At 44.7% G+C, this 19264-nt stretch overlaps 1 protein-coding gene across 2 annotated transcripts; it reads right to left on the bottom strand.

Moving 5' to 3' along the window:
* Nucleotides 1-219: 219 nt before the first annotated feature.
* Nucleotides 220-19232, bottom strand: LOC105452434 (G protein-coupled receptor kinase 1). 2 transcript variants are annotated; one of them, XM_011693514.1, is made up of 15 exons: nucleotides 19116-19232; nucleotides 6092-6168; nucleotides 5202-5275; nucleotides 4974-5075; nucleotides 4747-4821; nucleotides 4561-4622; nucleotides 4424-4475; nucleotides 4131-4322; nucleotides 3691-3998; nucleotides 3432-3606; nucleotides 2548-2925; nucleotides 2399-2453; nucleotides 2165-2313; nucleotides 1879-1971; nucleotides 220-1566 (listed from the first exon to the last, which is right to left on the bottom strand). In XM_011693514.1, the coding sequence occupies exons 1-15, from the start codon at nucleotides 19226-19228 to the stop codon at nucleotides 1408-1410; spliced, it is 2064 nt and encodes a 687-aa protein (XP_011691816.1). In that variant the 5' UTR covers nucleotides 19229-19232; the 3' UTR covers nucleotides 220-1407. The 2 variants fall into 2 exon arrangements, with proteins under 2 accessions (XP_011691816.1, XP_011691818.1); XM_011693516.1 differs by lacking the exon at nucleotides 19116-19232 and having other exon boundaries at nucleotides 3423-3606; nucleotides 6092-6493.
* Nucleotides 19233-19264: the final 32 nt, after the last annotated feature.

The following is a 19264-nucleotide window of genomic DNA, read 5'->3' as shown; positions in this document are numbered from 1 at the left end:
TCGCTCGACGAAAAGTGCGCAGCAAATATTAAATAGTTTGATACTTCAAGCAAACACGCGTACATAAATTATGAGTATTAATTTGTTTGTGAATCACGAATGAAAACTATTATAGGATACTTAATATTTAATTAATAAACATGATTATATCAAAATAAAATCTACCTTTCATAATTGTACCAAATTTCAATTGTTACGGTATAAAAAATGGACCATGGATCAATTCATTCGTGACATTGATATGTAATTCTTTTGTCATACAACTGCTAAATCGAACATTTTGTTAAAATTTCGCACATGGTTCGATCACGATTACGTAAAGATTATGATCTGCTCAGAGAACATAATGTAATGGAGATCATAAATACTTACTGCGATTTTTAGCGTTGATCTACTGACACATGATGCAGGACAAAAGAAAGCTCTTCTCATCTACGTTCATCGCATATTTTATTGCCGGAGCGGACCTCGCGTATATCCACTCGAGCGTACATATGTTGCATGCATTCGGTATTCGATTCACCTTTGGTTAATATACAAACGAATTTTTTCTTTTTGTTTTTTTTTTCTCTCATTCTCTCGCATTTAACAACATAATAAATAATAGGTCACTTTTGTTTCATCGTAAAGATAATATAAAACTGGTCACTCTCTCTTGTTCTCTCTGCACTAGTAAAAATAAATTAAGTAAACGAGCGGTACGACGAAACGCGTAGAAAGTAATAAGAGTACGGGGATCGTGTAGAGAGTACTAGGTCATAATAATACACTACCGGATGTATGTGTGAGTGTGTGTTCGTGTTTCCCGTGTGTTATCTGTTCAATTTTTGTTCGTCGCTCGGTCGGTCGCTAGTCGCTACGTCACATGTTGCACATATAACTAATGTACAAATATAACGAGATGCCTACGCGCCCGCGCCAGTGACCAGAAGGAGCCGCGTTGGCGTGTGTGTATGTATTTTTTCGCGTATGCGTGCGTGTGTGTGTGTGTGTATATATGTGTGGGCGCGCGCGCATCATCCTCATGGCCCTGGGAGAACGTACGCACGATACGACACTACTTGGCTAGAGTCTCTATAATACACAGCGCAGCGCTATCCGCCGTATAACGAAATTTTCTTTGGGACGTTCCGTTTGATCGAGGTGTGCCAAAAAGGGGGATTTAGCCGCTTTTTTTTTTTCAACGCCGTAGCGTTAAAGTCCAGAGCAAGCTTTCGGAAGTAAGAGGCACTACCTGCGTTGCCATTCCGAAGAGAAACGTTTCCTCGCTCTGTTGCCACGTTCCTTCCTTCCCGTCCATCGCTGCTCTCTCCATCAACTATTTATTTAGTATAAAAAAAATTGTTGCTGCTGCGGGGCAGTGGGACTGGAGTATGACGGTGCGACGTCGCACATGACGACAATGGGCTAGTTGCCGTTCGTGGATCGCTGCGTCGCTGGGATCACTGCGTCCCGCTCAGTCCCGTAGATCTTGCCTGCTTTCCTCGCCATATTCCCGAGCATCTCCATTGAGCATTTGTGTGCCGATCGTAACGAGAGCGCCCATTCTTTCAAGCTTATCTCGTCCTACGGTGAATCAATTATCAATTATTAGTAGCGCTCGGAACTTGATGCTATAACTTTTCAACGATCAGATAGTTCGAAACGACTCAAACTCCCTGCCCGAGAATCTTAAATCCGGATCCTTCGAGGCTCTCTACGCTAGAGCCCCGATTAATGCCTTTCATTAACGCCGTACGAATAATCCGACATTGAAATTCAAACGTTTCTACTTTGAATTGTTTGAATATAGTTAAACTATGCAGTTAAAGTCATTTGAGCCCTAATTGCGCTGCATCGCAAAGTACTGTCAATAGAAACACTGGAGAATTCACTTACGGCATTTGTAAGTACGATTTTCGCGTCCTTCGTACGCATCACGATGCATTGTTCCCCTTTTACGAGTTGCAGGTCCGCCATTACTTCCTCGACCTGAAGACATTTTACATCGCATAAGTCATCCTCCTTCTCGAAATAAGGTGAGAAACATGAAATATATCATATATCACACATGTCAAATATATCATATATCACATGTCAAATAATGGGATAAAATATACGACATTTTTAAAATATCACATTTTCTTATCCCCTTCAATAGCTCTATTCGGTTACATTTACTTACTTGATCGAGAAACACGAGCTCAGGCTTAGTCGCTGATTCCGGGTGTAACTCTAACCGATTTGGATATAATTTTGCGTAGCGCGTCTGCCACGCGCTCGCGAATGGACCTCCTAATTTCTTTATATAACCGTGTAATATACAGTCCGAACCTGCAAGTATAAATGGTCGACGCTGTAATTATACAATTTCGTTCAGATTCTAGAACTCTAGCCGCACGATACGCGCTGCACTTACCCTTTTCATCTGTATCAAACCGTTGCTTTTGTTTCGCCTTCTTCTTATTTTCCAACTACGAGGACACAACAAAGCGAAATATTTATATGCTAGTAAATACTCGATAATCAAGTTATTATGGGCAATTAGATGAAATATTTATCTCTTACCTTGTCCGCTTCGTTATTGATTGTCTCGAATACAGTCTCGGCCACCTCAGCCTGCCATCTTTCGGAGATGACTACAGTAAAGTCTTTGTACAGCTCTTGATCCGCGTCCGTTAGCTTGATTCCCTTCGTGTCCTCCTCGTCGAAGGAGCCGATGTCGAAGGCGTCCGCGGCGTTGACCTCGCCGCGCGGCGGTATTAACGGCGGCGTGTACTTCAGCAGATACACCTGCTGCCAATCGATACCATTGAAAAACGGGTGCGCCTTTATCTCCTCCGCGCCGCTGCTACGGCAGCCGAGTCTTTTGCTGATGTCTCGTTGTAGCAAACCTTCTATTAGCGACTGCATCTCCCGCGAATACGTTTCTGGTATTTCGACGTTCTGCGATCGATTTAAAAAGTTAATAATAAATCAATTCTTAATGTGTACAAACTTCTCAAAAGATGTCCACAAAATTACCTCAAGCGGCGGTCTAAAATGAGACTTGGAATAATCAACTATGATTGGCTAATTTTCTTAAATCTTTGAGTCTTACGTCTCATTGTAGACGCCGCTTTACGTATTCCGATCGTATGTACATCGGATTGTGATGTCAGAAGCGAAAAACCATGTATCTTTTTCTTTTGCGCTAAATTACATCTCAAGACAAATTAATTTTTAATTGCCTTTTCGTTAATAAATAAAGGATAAAATTCAATTTATGCCTTGCTTCTCAGAAGGAAATCTTACAAAGATTGTAGAGATTTACAATTATCTATCAATTCTCAAAAAATATAATTTATTTCGACAAAAAAAATTTATGTGAATTTTTACTTTTGATATATTATTCCAATCCAATGCAATTTTAACAAACGATCGGTAATATTAATGCAACGCACCCAACGCACCATAGTCAGCGTCATACGGTCTATCTCCTGTTTATCCCTGGTGTTGAACCGTCTGAATGGACTGTGACCCGTCAAGAGCTTGTACAGCACGCAACCGAAGGAAAACCAGTCCGCGCTCGAATCGTACGAGGTGTTCTTGGAGACTACTTCCGGCGCCATGTACCCGTGTGTGCCGCTGTTACAGAATCAAGAGTTCAGCGTATTGCGTTACACACGTTCGGAAAGTCCGATCGAATTTCAGCTACGTATATATACGTACACGCTCGCGTGGGGCTTTTTCTTCGAGAAATCGACTGCCAATCCCAGATCCGATATCCTGATGTGACCGTGCTCGTCCAGCAGTATGTTCGCGGGCTTCAGGTCACGGTAGACGATGTGCCTGAGGTGCATGTGCTCCAGGCCGAGGATCATTTCCGCGGCGTAAAACTTCACTTCCGCCTCGTTAAAAAGTCCGTGCTGGTTTAGGTGGTAATGCAGATCGCCGCCGTTCATCAGATCCAATATGAAGCACAGCTTATCGGCGGTTTGAAACGCATACGTCATGCACACTATGAATGGGCAGTCCATCTGCAGTGACAACGCTTTATCATGTCACGTCGTATCATCGTCACCGCGATTGATTAAACGCGAAGGCATTGTTTTTGACAAGAGAAAGAGAGAGAGAGAGAGAGAGAGAGAGAGAGAAAAGAAGTCCCTTACCCCCTTGCTAACTAGTGAGAGCATCGTCTTCTCGTTGAGAGCTAACGTTTCACCCTGCTTCATTTTAACGCGTTTTTTATCCAGACATTTCATGGCATACATCTTGCCGGTGTCCGCTTTCCGGCAACCATACACCTCGCCGAAGCCGCCCCTGCCTATTATTCGATGCACGCTGAAGTCGTTCATCGTCAGCTGCAATTTCCGTTATAAAACGCGCGGTAATTTAATCACGAAAATTCCGTCCTTGAAAAATGAAAGGAGAGAAAGATGGGAAAGTATTAATTCATCTGTACCTGCATATTCAACTCCAAGTTTTTCCACTGGCAGAAACGGGTGTACTTATCGCTAGAAACATACGCAATTTTTTCTCTTTTAGTCGTAAATTACAGGTTCATTTATTCGCGAACTGTCAGAATGTCATTTTTTATACCTTTCCAGAAATTTCTGAAACGGTTCCCCTCGCAGATGGTTAAATATTTCCTCGATGTACGGCTATAAACAAAGAGAAATAAAAATAAAAATAAAAAAAATGGAGGAAGAAATTTCTTGAGTCACGAACAATATCGATCGCATACGCGCAATCGCGTATAGATAAGGTCACAAGACAATGACCTACCTCGAACAAGTTAACTGGGACTTCATTTTTCATGAGATACTTGTGCACGTGAGATACCGCCTCTTGCGAATATTCCTGCAAAAAGATAGACACGTCGATGTGCATTAAAAAATCAAATGCACAAGAAGAGGAAGAGGAGGGGAGGGGGGGGGGGAAGAAAATTCTTTTTCAAATATTATATTACGGGAAGAAATGGAATTCGACGTCGTGTCAGTATATATACTCACGTGAGAATGCGACAGTAACTCTTTCATAATATAATTGTCGTAGATCTCACGGGCAAGTTTTCTCCTCTCCTCCGGGCACTCGAGCTTCTCGTACGCCTTGATCTACAAATGCACAAATACAAAATTCTTTTATGCAGTCGAGTGCCGGCGGTGGGCGGTATATGCGACGCTACTGAAATTTAACTATATATATACATATATAGTGTATGCGGGCTAAAAAACACGAACCTCTTCGTAAAACCTAAGTTGCGGAATCGGTTCCTCCGCTACAGTCTCGCAGAAGTCTTTGAATAAAAGGTAACCTGGAAGTACATGTGGAGTTTGCTTGACATCGGCGAACTTTCAGTAAATTGTCACAGCTATCATTTAACGCCGTTTCTCTACTCTCGCAAAAAAAAAAAGAATAACAATAACTGGCGACAGAGAGACGAATCGTCCGTGTAAATTGGCGCGGTCCCGCCAAAGGGACCAGGTTTTTCCAGGTCATCTCAGGCCGGCGACCAAATCACACACGTTTCGTTCTACGGCGAGGAATCGAATGTATATTATTCAATCTGATGATTAATTCGTGAGATAACAATTTAATTTAATTGCTCGAATCTAATATCGTGTCAAAATAATGCTTTACGAGCGACGGAACACTTAATTAGCAATTCATAAACGAGACTGTCGATTATCTCGGGGGGATGATTTTTTGCATGGACGAATATTTACGCTCACGTTGCCGCGTTACGTTATAAATCTCCGGAATTCACGGCGCGAAACAAGTTGCGAGAATTAATCGGCACAATAGCCGCATTTGTTTATCTATATGAATAATATATACGCATGCATTTTGTGTGATTGCGTCGTTTGGAGAGAAAGAGAGGGAAAGAGAGAGACACTTTATACAGATATCTAAAGTCTATACATATATAATTTGATCAAACTCAGAACAGAGAGATAAAAACACGCACGTTGAGAGAAGGTTTTCCTCGCTGCACAATTAAATTGGGCGAGTTGGGCGAATTTACGAACTAAATCTAAATCTCCCTTTGTCTTTGATCCCATCAAAGAGAGGAGGTTACGCGAGAGTGGCGAACGAAAAGGTCGGATTATCGGAGCGATAGCTTACTCACCTAACATTTGATTAAATATTGTGTCGAAGTTTACTTCGTTATTCTTCTCCAGATATCTGTGCATGACGCTCCGAACGCTGAAACAGAAAGGATCGATTTTTCTCATTTAGCAATAGCATTTATCGTGCTCTACGGTGACGTGGGAGATGGATTCCTTTCTGAGGGACCGATAAAAGGTGCAGTAGGGAAAATTGTAAGCGAATGTGTGTAGTCGCGTAAAGATATTTCTCGTTCGAAAACTCCCGGGGGGATCCGCGGAGATCCCTGAAATTTCCGGAGAGATTCCGGGTCGGGCGGCGGCAAAACCCGATCAGTTATTCCATCAAGCGTCGCCGTCGACGTAAATCTATCGAAAATGTGCTCGGCGCGTTTCGCGGGGAATATATTAGCGTGCTCGACGACTCGAAATCCCGATCTCCCGTCACCGCCGCCGCGCCTACATTACGACGAGATTGATCAATATGTAAAACGACGGAATTACAGCCCGTTATACATATATAGCTCGTCGTGTCATCGATACAGCTCGACCCGGCGCGCCAGCACGATCATGAAGAGCACAGGCTCGCACAGGCTCGAATGACAAAGCTGCCTCCACCGATACCGGAGAGATAATGGCCAATTTGACAAAGTACAAATGCGCACCTCTTTCCTCCTCAATTATCCAAATAATCAGCGACGCGTACGTGTCACACGCGAAAGCACGTGGGCGTTTAGGCCACGAGAGAGTTCATTTTACATGCCGCAAGAGTCAGTAAATAATTAAAATCGCGCGTACTTTCTTCTTATTATACATATGTAGGATATACTTTTTTGCCGAATTCGGATGAAATATCGAAACGACTAATTAACCTTCATAAATATTACACTAGCCGAGGAGATACTACGTCTGATTTACACGTGACGTAAGATTTTACATGCTACGGTGTGACTTTTCGACGCGCGGACGACCGGGCCTCCTCCTGTTCTCCAGGCGGCATCTTTTAAAAACCGGTCCAGCGAAATATCGCGAACCGGATACTATACGCTACGCACGAGTCGCGACGAGGCTCGATAATCTGACAATCGTTCGACTGACGGAGAATTCGAAACGTTAATTTAAACCCGGAGTCTCGGGCTGACGCGTCATAAGCATCGAGTGCTTGCAAATGCCTGATGATGAAAAAAAAAAAAGAAGAAGAAGAACCGTCAGACTCAGTCACGGTGTATCGAGTCAAATCGGGCATCATAAACTGCCAGTATCATCACGCAGCATCGCGGTCAATTGCTTCGCGATGGATGCACCGCGCGACGCAACCCGATCGCCTGCACACTCGGTAGCGGCTATTTCAGTCAAACTGGCTCGAGAGTGACCAGGCGATTGAAAAGGGGCACTCGCTGGAAAGCGAGCGACGTGCCTGGGAGATAACAAGAACGTAATCGATGACTCTTGAAGAGATAACGTTAAAGGGCGTGTGCGTCAAGAGCGCGTTTCTCGGGGTGCGCGTGTGTATTTCTCCACGGTGATATTTCTTGCGACGATTTATTTTCACACGCGCGATCTATACTAAGAAATACACACAGGAAAAAATAATGTGATATCTCGGTTAATTCTGTCTTACAAAAAAAAAATATATATAATATATAAGGAAGAACATGGGGAAAATATAAGGAAAAAGGATAAAATATTTCACGTTTACCTTTAACGCATGACATTAGAGGTTTAATATTAATTGATATTTTCGATTATCGAGCGAGATCTTATAATAATTTTTGAGAATTTTATACATTTCGCCTTTATGCTTTCGGGCCGATTTATTATTCGGTTCTAAAAGGTAGTTGTTATGCTCTAAAAGATGAAAATGTAAATATCTCATCTTTAAATTAAAAATCAATTTTACTAATAATAATAGAAGCATTTTATAAACCCACGCTCGCCTATCGCATTTTTTTCTAACAGCCTACAGCTGATGATCGAATGATTGACATCGAAATTACTTTGTCATCAGAAATAATCGAAATGGTCTACTTCGATCCACTGCAAGATTTTGTAATTTTTATGTCAGTTTTATCGATGATTAATCGTATTTATATATCGTCGGTAAACATCGATTTTTCGCTTCTCGATGGGCGCCTTTCTAACTTGGCGAACAAATAATTGAGTTCGCCGCGCCGTTCCTACCATGAATTTCTTATTTACGCAATAGTATCTCAAGGGAGGACTGGTCACCACAGAGATACCAAGAGCACTGACATCTAAATTGTACAATCGGAGTCGTCGAACCGATCAGCCGCGGCGGCGCGGACTTTTAATTTCGCGATCGCGCAACATTGTAAAAAAAAAAAGCCTCGAGGAGTTATTATGCAAAGCGACTACTTACAAAACAAATATTAAAATTTATTCTTGAACGCGCTTCTCGCCGTCCCATCAACTTTTATTTCGCGTTGACGCAAAAGCGCTTTATCATTTATATTATCACCTGCCGATTCCTTAATCTCCATTTTTCTCATATAGTCGCGCGATTATTCATCGCTAAATTAACGTCGCGATTTATCCGCGTGTCATTACGGAAATAGCCTTGGCGGCTACTCGAGAAACTTTGGAACGTTTAGAGACGGCGAGCGTGTAATCGCCTTCGAGCTATTATAACGAACGATTGGAGAACGGATCACGCGAGCGTGTGAAGTTTTAATTTCTCGAGTCTCTCTCTTTTTGTTCGCGGCGGTAAAACAGCGAGGCGTATACATTGGCCAATGAACTTCCGTCGAAGGGCGATAGCTTATCCTCCTCGCTGAGACGCTGCCATAAATCTGGCGGGATTTAATATCCTCGCTGCCAATTTCGCGGCCCAATACCGGCTCATTGTCGGGAGCACGGCGACGAATCCGACAAAGGAAAACAATGAGGGAGACGAAAATGAAAAAAAGTCTTCTCGCGCCGAAAGAGAAAACTTCGAAAAACTTCATCGACTTCAAAAACGCATACGCTCTTTCGAAATGTGTGTGTATTTCAGGAATCGTTTTCTATCCAATTTTACACGCGAGAGAATAACGATGTATCAAGTGTCTCGATGAAGTTTCACTTCCTGTAATTAATTGAAGCTATAAAAAGAAGCGGAATGCGAATAAGCCAGCTGGGTCCTTGGCATTTTAAAAATGTCTCGATAATGCTTATATAAAACTAGAATGGGGAGGGGGAGGAGGTGTGGGAGGTAAACATGACAATTAAGTGATGGAGCTCAGGGATAAAGGCGCGGTTGGACGTAAAGTTTGATTCGGGTCGATTTCTGATAGACGGGGAGAAAAGGGGAGGCAAGGGGGGATTAATCCACCGGTAGGTGGAGCACCGAGTATCGAACGGGGGTGAATGAGCTTTGCAACCGATCAAAATAAATTCGTGTTTCCAACGATTGGTTGGAGCGTCGCCAGACATCGCGTACATCCAGTAATGGGTAGATTTCCGTCCGTTCGGTTCCGTGCTTGATCGACGCGATGAATTCGAAATTGTGCACAATGTCGTACAATTATGGACAAAAAAGACAGGAGCAGCAGTTATGTAAATCCGCCCGAACCATAAAATCTATTAATGGATTCGAATTGCTCGAATGCAAGAAAAAAATATTTATATAAAAATAACGGCACCTTTCCTGTTACTAATTAAATGCCATTCCCAAAAATATCAAAATATTTCAGTTTAAAATGATTGACCCGTCTTTTACGTCTCTTATATTTACCGTCGTCATTCAAATTTTTAACTAAAAACTGGCGCCCAGTAAAACATTTACAAGGGAACCTTGCAAAGTGTTAAATTCTGATTTTAATGAAACTTTATACCTTTATAGATTACGTAAATAGATGAATTTAGAAAATATCAGTTGGTGCAAAAATGGTTTGATTGTAAAATCACCTCTTATATATAAAGCAGATTTCAGTTTTTTCATTATATCTTGAAAACTGTTCAAGATATTAAAAAATGTTTTATACAAAAGTTGTACGGTAAAATTACCTCTATTCATTTAAACGCAAATATTTTTTGAAAATAACTATTTTCTAAAAAATATTTGAAAATAATTATTTTTAAAAAATACTATTAACGCAAATAGAGGTAATTTTACTGTAAAACTTTTATATAAAATATTTTTTAATATCTTAAACAGTTTTCGAGATAAAATGAAAAAAAAAACTGAAAACTGCTAACTGCTTTACATATAAGAGGTGATTTTCATCCCTTCAATTTTCAGCACCAACTAATATTTTCTAAATTCATCTATTTACGTAACCTATAAGTGTACAAAGTTTCATTAAAATCAAAATTTAACAGTTTAACAGCAAGGTTCGCTTGTTAGCATAAAGTTTCATGTGGAACTTAAAACTTGGGGAAACTTTGATCGCAGTGTTTTACAGGAAAAATCAACTACGAGCTTGAGACTATTTTCAGTAGAGCAGCAGATTGAATATGATATATATTGCAAGAAAAAGGAATGTAAGGAACTATTTCAAAACAAGCGTTAAAAGTTTTTCCGCTGAGAATTGCAATCGATGACATCTTAAATGTCTCGAATCGATTCGCAGAATCCATCTGTCAAGCCATTTCATCGAGCGTTTAATCGAGTGTTTCTCAGCAATCGCGCGATTATAAAGACAGATCTCATTGCCCTAACCGACACTGTTGAGATATCCCGATAATGGCGTTACGAAAATTGGAGGATTTTCGTAACAACGGCCGGGGATAAGGGATTTCGCTCGATTAGCCGCACGCAATTTGATTTTGTACGGCAATCATAGCCGTTCCCGAGGTCGACCGATCATCAGCTTTCGACTTGTGTCGAAATCGCGGCGCTGAAACCGCGTAAACCGCGCTCGCTGGCGTGTATTTCTGTTCGCGCCTCAAAAATCAAACCGAAACCTCCTCGACGGCGGCGTGCGTCGTAGTAAGCATTGCTGGAGGCAGAAGAAGTTTATTGAAACGGAATTGCCTGCTCTCTCTCTCTCTCTCTCTCTCTCTCTCTCCTCTCTCTCTCGTTGCATTAGTCGGCCGCGCGGCTCGGCCAAGCAAAGCCGTAAAGCCAAGCTGCAACGCTCTCGCGACCGTTTACTTATTTCCATAAAGTACACATCCAAGACGCGCGAACGCTCTGCGCTCGCTCGCTCGTTCGCGCTGCACTTTGCCGCGCGTGTGCATCAATCAAAACAGTCCGTATTTTTTTTCGTAGCTAGACGTCGAGAAAATTAATTTGCCGCAATGTCAATTACAGGAGAAGCATTTCGTATATATTGCGCTGACGTTTCTTTTCTCAATTTTATTTATGAGAAGAAATCAAAGTGAAACGTACCTTTGTACTTTGTACTTCGTAATAGCTTTGAGGCCGCTGTTTCAGTAATTATAATTAACATGTTTGTATAGGATGTCGAAAGTGTACAAACATTTTTACACTTTCAGCACTCTCTTCTTCTGTAATAAATTCTTATTTGCTTCGCTGCAATAAAAAATGGAATCCAAAATTTTCTTCTAGCAATTCGATCGACCGTAAATTTCATTATCGTCGAAATTTGCGTCGTTGTGGAAAACAACGCGTTGTAAACGCGTTTCGAGAAAATACTAGCCTGCAAACGACTCGCGTCATGCAACGTAAAATTAAGGAGGCGACGTTTGACCTTTTTACGCGCGCAGAGACTGTGATCTTTAACGCTCAACTACATTATATTCTAAACGCGTATACGGCGCGTTTCCGGAATGAAAGGTCCATTTATTATGTAGAGAAAGAAATCACTCTCGATGCGGTACGAAGACAGACAGGATATTCTCCGATGCTGACTCGATTCGACAATGTCATTTATCCTCGCGTTGCATAACATGATCCGGCTGCAGCCGGGCGCGGAAGCGCGTCGCACGGTATATTAATCATTCCCAAAGTTGCTTGCCTCTCAGGCTAAAATCGTGAACGCAGTTAAAATCGTGTAAACAAGTGTACGAGCGAGCGAACGCGTAAGAAAAAGAGAAGAGAAGAGAGAGAGAGAGAGAGAGAGAGAGAGAGAGAGAGAGAGAGACTCGTGCTTGGACTTCGATATTTCCATCAGCCGACCCGCTACTTATCCGTTTCCGCGTCGACTCTGCTCTGACCGTCGCCCATTCCGCGAGCAATTTGACGACGGAAAATTACACTTTGTCCGTAAAAGCGGCTCCGGATTAACGAACGAGCGCTCCCGAGTGCGCCGTTCTCAAGTATCCTTTTAGGCCCGCGACGGAAAAAGCGGATTCACCCCGGCGACTCTTACGAGTCTTTCTAGGGCTTCAATCTCCTGTGCCGCCCCCTTCCTCCCCCCATTCCCCACCTTTCTCGACGGTTTGATTGCAATCTCCTTTTTTCCGACGTGAATAGGGTGGTTTCGCGGCTGCCATTCAGGCGGCTGAACGGCGCGTTGCGGCGCCGATAAAAGGCGGATAATTAATGTATGCATATATATAGCGCCGGATGGGGTATCCCACTATTTACAGCGACAGTTATGTGTGCGCGAATGCGAGCGCGACATCACGTGAAAAGATATACGCCACGCATTTCAATTGTGCGGCTGTCAAAAATGGCCTTTTACGAGAAGGCGAGATACTGAGAATACGATTCGATTTCAGAGAATACATTTATTCGCTTATACACGATATCACATGATACTTATTTTGTATTTACCGTTTACTTGCTATTGTAATTTTCCTTAATGAGTTCCAAGTTCCGTTCCGTTTACGCTAACGACACGAATAAAATGTTCGCGGTGTCACGGAGTTTCATACTGAAAATGTTATTATTTGCAAAGTTTACGTACTCTGGCGCAACCTATACAAGTTATCACTACGACGTAAAACGAGAAGCGTATATATACGGAGTTCGAAAGTACCACTGGAGTCGTAAGGAGTTAAAAAAAAACTCCTTCGGGCATCCAAGAGGAGTCACTCCATTACGGGTTAAAGCACGTATGTGTCGGACATAATTACTTGATTTATAGCGAGAATTTGCCACGAAAGCTCACAATAAACGCTCGGAGCTCTCCCGCGCGAGAGATATATACTCTCGTTTATTTACTCCTCCTAAAAGCCGTTTTTACAATCGAGCCAGACGTTTTTATAAGGGCACGAGACTAAGCGGGAGACGACGCGTTTGCTCCGGCTCGTTGATTGCTACCTTTAATTACATCCGGGACCGCAGCTTCCTCCCGATATATGTCCTTCCGGATAGGAACGCTGCAGCTTCTTTTCCCGCATGCTCGCCCGGAGTTATTCCCTTCCGCGCGTGAAAACGGGATAGGCAGTTATCCGTTCTGAATACCGAGAGAAGAGCGAGTGGCCCAGTATTTTATCGATCCCACCTGAGCCAATCAACGATTAACCGATCCCGTCCGACGACACTGATGGATAACGCCAATACCGTCGTGCTTGAATCCTTTCAACAAGGGAACCGTACTCTCTAACGAATAAAACTCTATTTACAGAATATATATATATATATATATATATATATATATATAATTAAACATAAAATATATGGAAGAAATCTGTAATAAGAAAGCAAGCAGAGGATTAATATGGCGACAGAGATATACTGATAATTCCCGGACTAATACGTTTACGGTTCGCCTCGTAATAATCCAAAGATTTATGAAAAGCTATTTTGCGAATTAAAAGAATTAAAGAAAGGGGAAGAGAGAGAGAGATTGCGAGGCGCCATAACGTCGACGACGCGAACAGGAGGAGAAAATGAACAAGAATAGCACGCATCGAAAAGAGAAAGAAAGAGACAGAGAATAGAGAGCAAACTTTGCTGAGTGTCAACACTGGCAATGATTTGACTATTTGCAGACCGAAACAAGGTACTTCGTTTCGCACCCGTGCCTTCTTCTCACGACATTCCCGTGTCGACTTTTCGCTCGTTTTGCGGCGGCAAAACGCCCGATCGCACGTGAAAACCGCAGACATTTTTCATCGCAGGCGAGGGAGAAGAAGAGAAGGAAGTAAAAGACGAGAGGAAGGGGAAAAAAAAAGAAATACGGAGAAGACAGAGTTTACATTTGCACTGTATACGCTACGCGTAACCGGCATCTCCGCGCTATTCCGCGTATATTTTTTCTGTAAGCATACGCTAGGAAATTTACCACGGATTGCTCCTCCCGGCACGCATCAGAATCGTGCCAGCGGGATACCGAATACCAAGCTGGAGCTGTATAAGTTAGCGCGCGATCGCGCTGTGGCCTCTCGCGCGGGGAGGCAAAGACGGCGGCGGTTAATCAAAGTCGAAAATTGAGTTGTTCCAAGCTTCTACTATATTAGACCGGCGCACGTAGCGGCGGTGCGGTACGTGCCGTATCGCGCGGCGCACCGCATTATACTTTGTGGTTCAAGGATGTACGGCACGCACGAACGCGCGAACTGTCCCTCGGTGTCTGTGCGGGGCATCAGTTCTCCGTGAAATGTCGAAGCGTAAAAGCGCCGAGAATGAGCTCGTATAAAGAAAGTAAAAGGGAGGGCCGTGGAAAGAGAGCGGCGATTCCCTCGCGAGACTTGATATCCACGTTTTCGCAGGAAAATCTACGCGATATTCGTTATCGTACGGGGCATATTTTTCTCTCCTCTTCCGCGAAATCCTCTCCGTTAAATAACTCGCGTTTCTGTATCGTAATTTTGCGCATTCATATATACACACGCTTGAATATCCCGTAAACTCTCATATCTATCTTGAACGCGCCGATTTATATGAACGCGAATTCGTAATAATAATTTACCGAGTCTTTCTCTCTCGATCTCTCCCTTTCCCGGGCTCCGGGAGTTTTCTCCCCTTTTGGAATCTTATTTTACGCGGCGACGCGCGGGCACGCTGCAATCTCGGCCTCTGCAAGTGGTTCGCAAGAGCGCGAAAATGCACTCGAAGGGCACGGTTATCCACGGCGTCATCTCCGGATGCGCGTTCACGCGTTTTTTAACTTGAAGCGCGAGCCCCGTGAAGAAGCGGCGAGGGGTATACGGCTTGCGCGATACCTGCAGCTTGCGCATTAATGCTGTCATGAATAATCTCGACGTCGGACGCGCGATTTTTTTTTCCTCTTTTAATTAGCCGGCGCTGAACGAGAGGGAGAGGCTGCGACGTCGTCGATGACAGCGTATGACTTATACCGGATTTACAGTCGACGTACGGTCGACTGGGTCGGGTGTGACAAGTCGAGTATACTCGACCAGTGTCAACGCTTTTAGTCGGGGTTAATTTTAGTCTAATATTAGTCGACTAAGCTCTCTCTCTCCTCTCAGCGATTACTCTACGCTACGTAAGCTAAGCATATGACCTGGTTATAGTTTATTTGAGAAAAAAAGACCGCGCCGGCACACCGGGTGTCCCCATTCGGTCGCTCAAACTCACACACCGCCGGACGAGCCTACCGCGCGCACATTTCTCGTCTTGCCGATAATGTCAACGGATGACAAGTTGCGAGATCGAAATCTTATCGTGCCCGATGATCGTCGAAACGAGAGGCGCGATATTTGTTCGCACGCGCGCACGGACGAATGCCGCCCCCGTTCGAGGGCCGTCTGTCTTTTCTTTCGCGTTCTGGCGCGCGCGGCGGCGATGAGCCTCGTGACGAATAATACAAACCTACCGTTCGCGAAGTCACAAAGGCGTTGCAAAAATAATGAGCTAAAAACAACTCGCGCACTCTGACATTTTTTAAAAAGGAACCTATTGGCGATGGTAAAAGGGAATCCGATCCAGCCGTAATAATCGAAGGTTGATTAGAAAATCGGAGGCGTATACGTTTCTCACGCGCGCGGCGGGAGATTCCAGGAGGAATCTCGCTTCCAGATCGTGTTCGCGCGCGAGTTATATACCTATACTATGTACGTTCGCGACACGAATCCGTAAAGCGCGACGTTATACGACTCGGTTATTACGGACATTATACAGAGCTGGATGCAAACGCGGAGCCGAGGCTCCGTGGAAACGGGTAATGCATCTCGCCAGCTAATCCGAATTTAATGGCTCATGGGGTAGGGGTGACCAAGACGATTAATCGAGCCGAAACGCAGAAACGGGATCGATATTGCGTGCCCGCGCGTCCACCGAGCTGACCTGGACTGCGTTCAGAAATTCACGATATATCATTTTGTCCTTGTTATTCACAGTTAAACAAGGATAAAATGATATCTATAGATGCAGGTTTCTGAACGCAGCCCTGTATTATAACGCTCTAAGCGAGACGATATTAAGCACAAACCGCGCAATTCTTATTATTAATTAACCTCGGAGCCGCGGGCTTAATTCAATAAAAAAAAAAGTGTCGGATCGTGTTTTACTCTCAATTTTTCCTCGGCGCCGCGCGCACGATATTACGCGACGTAAAACTCGTTAGCGCCGAGAGAACTTCCCATTTACCCCGTCGTGCAAAAGTTATCTCGCTTATATATCGGCGATCAAAGCGTCGATCCGACTTTCGCGTAAACGCGAAGATATAAATCCGACGCGGAACGACCAATACGCAAGTCTTACGACCGTGGCGAGACGTGCACAGATTACGGGGACGCGTCGCGGAAACGTTCGACGGGATGCATCCATCCGAGAATGTCTACACGCGGATTAATTACGGCGGAATCGCTGTCGCCGCTGCCGCCCCGCGCCACCGTCGGTGCCGTTCGATGCGCCGACGGCTGTGAAGGAATCGCGCGCTCGTGAATCGACCACTGCCACGCTCCACATGAGAACTTTGCTATACTGACTGAACACAGTTTAGCGAACTTTCGCGCGAGAGAGAGATAGTCCCGCGTCGAATAATCGATACCCCCCTCCCCTCCCCCGAGCCTCTGAGCTACTCTGCAGCTACCGAACAACGCCGGGAGAATCTCCTGTGTTTGTGCCAAGGCGAGGCATACATCATCGTCGTGCGAAACGAGCGACGTGCGAATCGAAATGTTTCAAGACGATCGACTTTAAGACTCCATTGACGGACGGCGGCGATGTAATCCGATATTCAACGCGGTCCATTCATTCGCATGGCACCAAGTTCGGGCGCGCCAAGGCGCACTGTTTTCCGATTACGCGAGGGGATTGACTGACAGAATTATCCGCGCCGCGATTGCAACTTTGATGGATAAAGCGGAGCGAGCCACGCGATTTTGCGAGAGCGAACCGCCACGGTCATTTTTGCTCCTTTTATTACGCGCGCGAGAGGTCGAGGATAATAAAAATGAATTATACGGACAGTCGATGTGGAGAATATATGGATGCATGGAGATAGGATGTATTAATAGGATGTGTCCGGTGTGTATTTACGCAAGGACACTTCGTGACACGCGACCCACTGGTTCTATTAGCTCTTCGCGAGCGAGCGTGGCGCAGCCGAGCCATAAAATTAATTACGTAAATGAACGGAGCCTCACTGGAGGAATTTGGCCGCTGAGAGCCGAGCATCGCCGATGCGCACGATTTCACATATAAACGAAGATGTATAAATCGAACTGACGGTTGCGAAGGACCGTAAGAAAATTCTCAAAAAGCAGCATCATTAATAATTCGAATTGCGTGTCTGCGTAAAGTCGCTAAGAACACACTCCGGACTTGATTATAAGCTCTGCAAATTTAATTAAAGTTTTAATTAAGTATTAATTAAGAGAATGAAAAATGAATGACGAAAACGTTTCGATGAAAGACGGAGCAGCTGGTTTATATTTCCAAAGGTATATTTTCATTTCTGTTGTGTGTCCTGGTTCTCATCCTCGGTTTCGCTTCGCGATTTGTTAAATTCTTGCGAGCTTCTACAATTTCGTTATCCGATTACAGAGGGAAATAAAGGGAAATAATGTATGAAGGGAAAGCACGTGCTTCTTGGTCACCCGTGAAAGCTGACTTCACTATCAAGTAATACGGCGCCCTTCGCGCCCCTCGGACACACACATAGTTTTCCCTTATTTAGTCATTTTCGGCCGCGCACGTGAAACGCTCGCCTGGCACGTCGCCAGCAAAAACGGAGCCTGCTCTACCGAGTCGACTTATTTTCACGAGGCCGAAAGCTACGGTTAACATCCGCGGTTCGCGAACCGAAAATAACGCGAACAGTGTAAACATTGGCAAGTTATAATCGATGCAAAGTACCAATTGGAGGGGATTTCGCGCGAGCAAGAGAGAGAAAGAGAGAGAAGAACGGGGAACGAAATTTATTCTATCCCCGTGTATTAATCTTTCAAAAGTAAACCAAAAGTTTAACGAGTATAACACAAGGGTATATCGCTTGGTATATCGTGTGTGCGTTACATATTTGTACACACACTTTGATATGGAATGTCGATATCATCGCGTGAGGGATCAGAGGTAGATTACCATCATTCTCTCTCTCTCTCTCTCTCTCTCTCTCTCTCTCTCCTCTCTTTCCCTCGGAAAAACTTTTAACGTCAAAATGTCACGGGGCGGATGATTTAATTCAGTTCTGAGGCAGCGGGGATCGATTCTCCAGCGAGCACGTGAATCGGACTTCACCTTTGCCGAGATCGCGTGAATCCGTACGATCTTCCGGATGAGTCGCGAAAGCCTGCGGAGCTATCAAATGAATTACAGGCATTAAAGGGCGAGAATTCGGCGTTACTCGACGCCTGCTGCGAACCAGCTGTGAACGAGGCACCGCGCGCGTCGTATCCTCGGCGAGTGGTCAACCGCGGTTTTGTTTGTAAACATTATTTATTCCTGGCGGCGCGAGAGCGAGCTTCGCTGTCGCGCGGGCTGCCGCGAAGGGAGACGCGGGGGAGACGTCGACGCGTCGACGATGGGCAGAGAGGAAGAACAGGGAAGAAATAGGCGGAAGAAGAAGGGAGGGGCAGGAAACGGGGAGAGGTCCTCTCCGGCGGACGTGCGGACGGACGGACGGACGGATGGGACGGATGGTCGGACGGATGGACGGACCGCCGCCGCGCCGTCCGCCGCCACCGCCGCCTCCTCCTCCTCTTCCTCCTCCTCCTCCTCTTCCTCCTCCTCCGTATCGAACCGCACGCAACGCCGCCGGAAATCGCGTAGCGATGAGGAGTGCGTACCTAGGATCCGGAAGAACGATCTTCTTGCTGGCACGGGCGGCTGGCGTGCACTTGCTCTTCTCCATGGCCATCAGGTAGCTGACATCGGCCAGCACCGCCTCGAGGTCCGCCATTTTCCTCGGTGCTCCTTTTCGTCGGTGGGCTGTCGC

The sequence above is a fragment of the Wasmannia auropunctata genome, unplaced genomic scaffold, assembly GCF_000956235.1.
Source record: "Wasmannia auropunctata unplaced genomic scaffold, wasmannia.A_1.0 LD336031.1, whole genome shotgun sequence".
In the NCBI taxonomy this organism is placed as follows: Eukaryota; Metazoa; Arthropoda; class Insecta; order Hymenoptera; family Formicidae; genus Wasmannia; species Wasmannia auropunctata.
The sequence above is the reverse complement of the archived record's forward strand: the minus strand, read 5'-3'. Positions and strand labels throughout refer to the sequence as shown.

Bases quoted from the DNA above. Each gene is read 5' to 3' on its own strand.
- LOC105452434 (XM_011693514.1), bottom strand. From the start codon at position 19,228: ATGGCGGACCTCGAGGCGGTGCTGGCCGATGTCAGCTACCTGATGGCC. The intron at 5,076-5,201 runs GTTCGTGTTTTT...GTGCATTTGTAG, and splicing joins AACTTAGGTTTTACGAAGAG to ATCAAGGCGTACGAGAAGCT. The intron at 2,454-2,547 runs GTAAGAGATAAA...GTGTCCTCGTAG, and splicing joins TCAATAACGAAGCGGACAAG to TTGGAAAATAAGAAGAAGGC.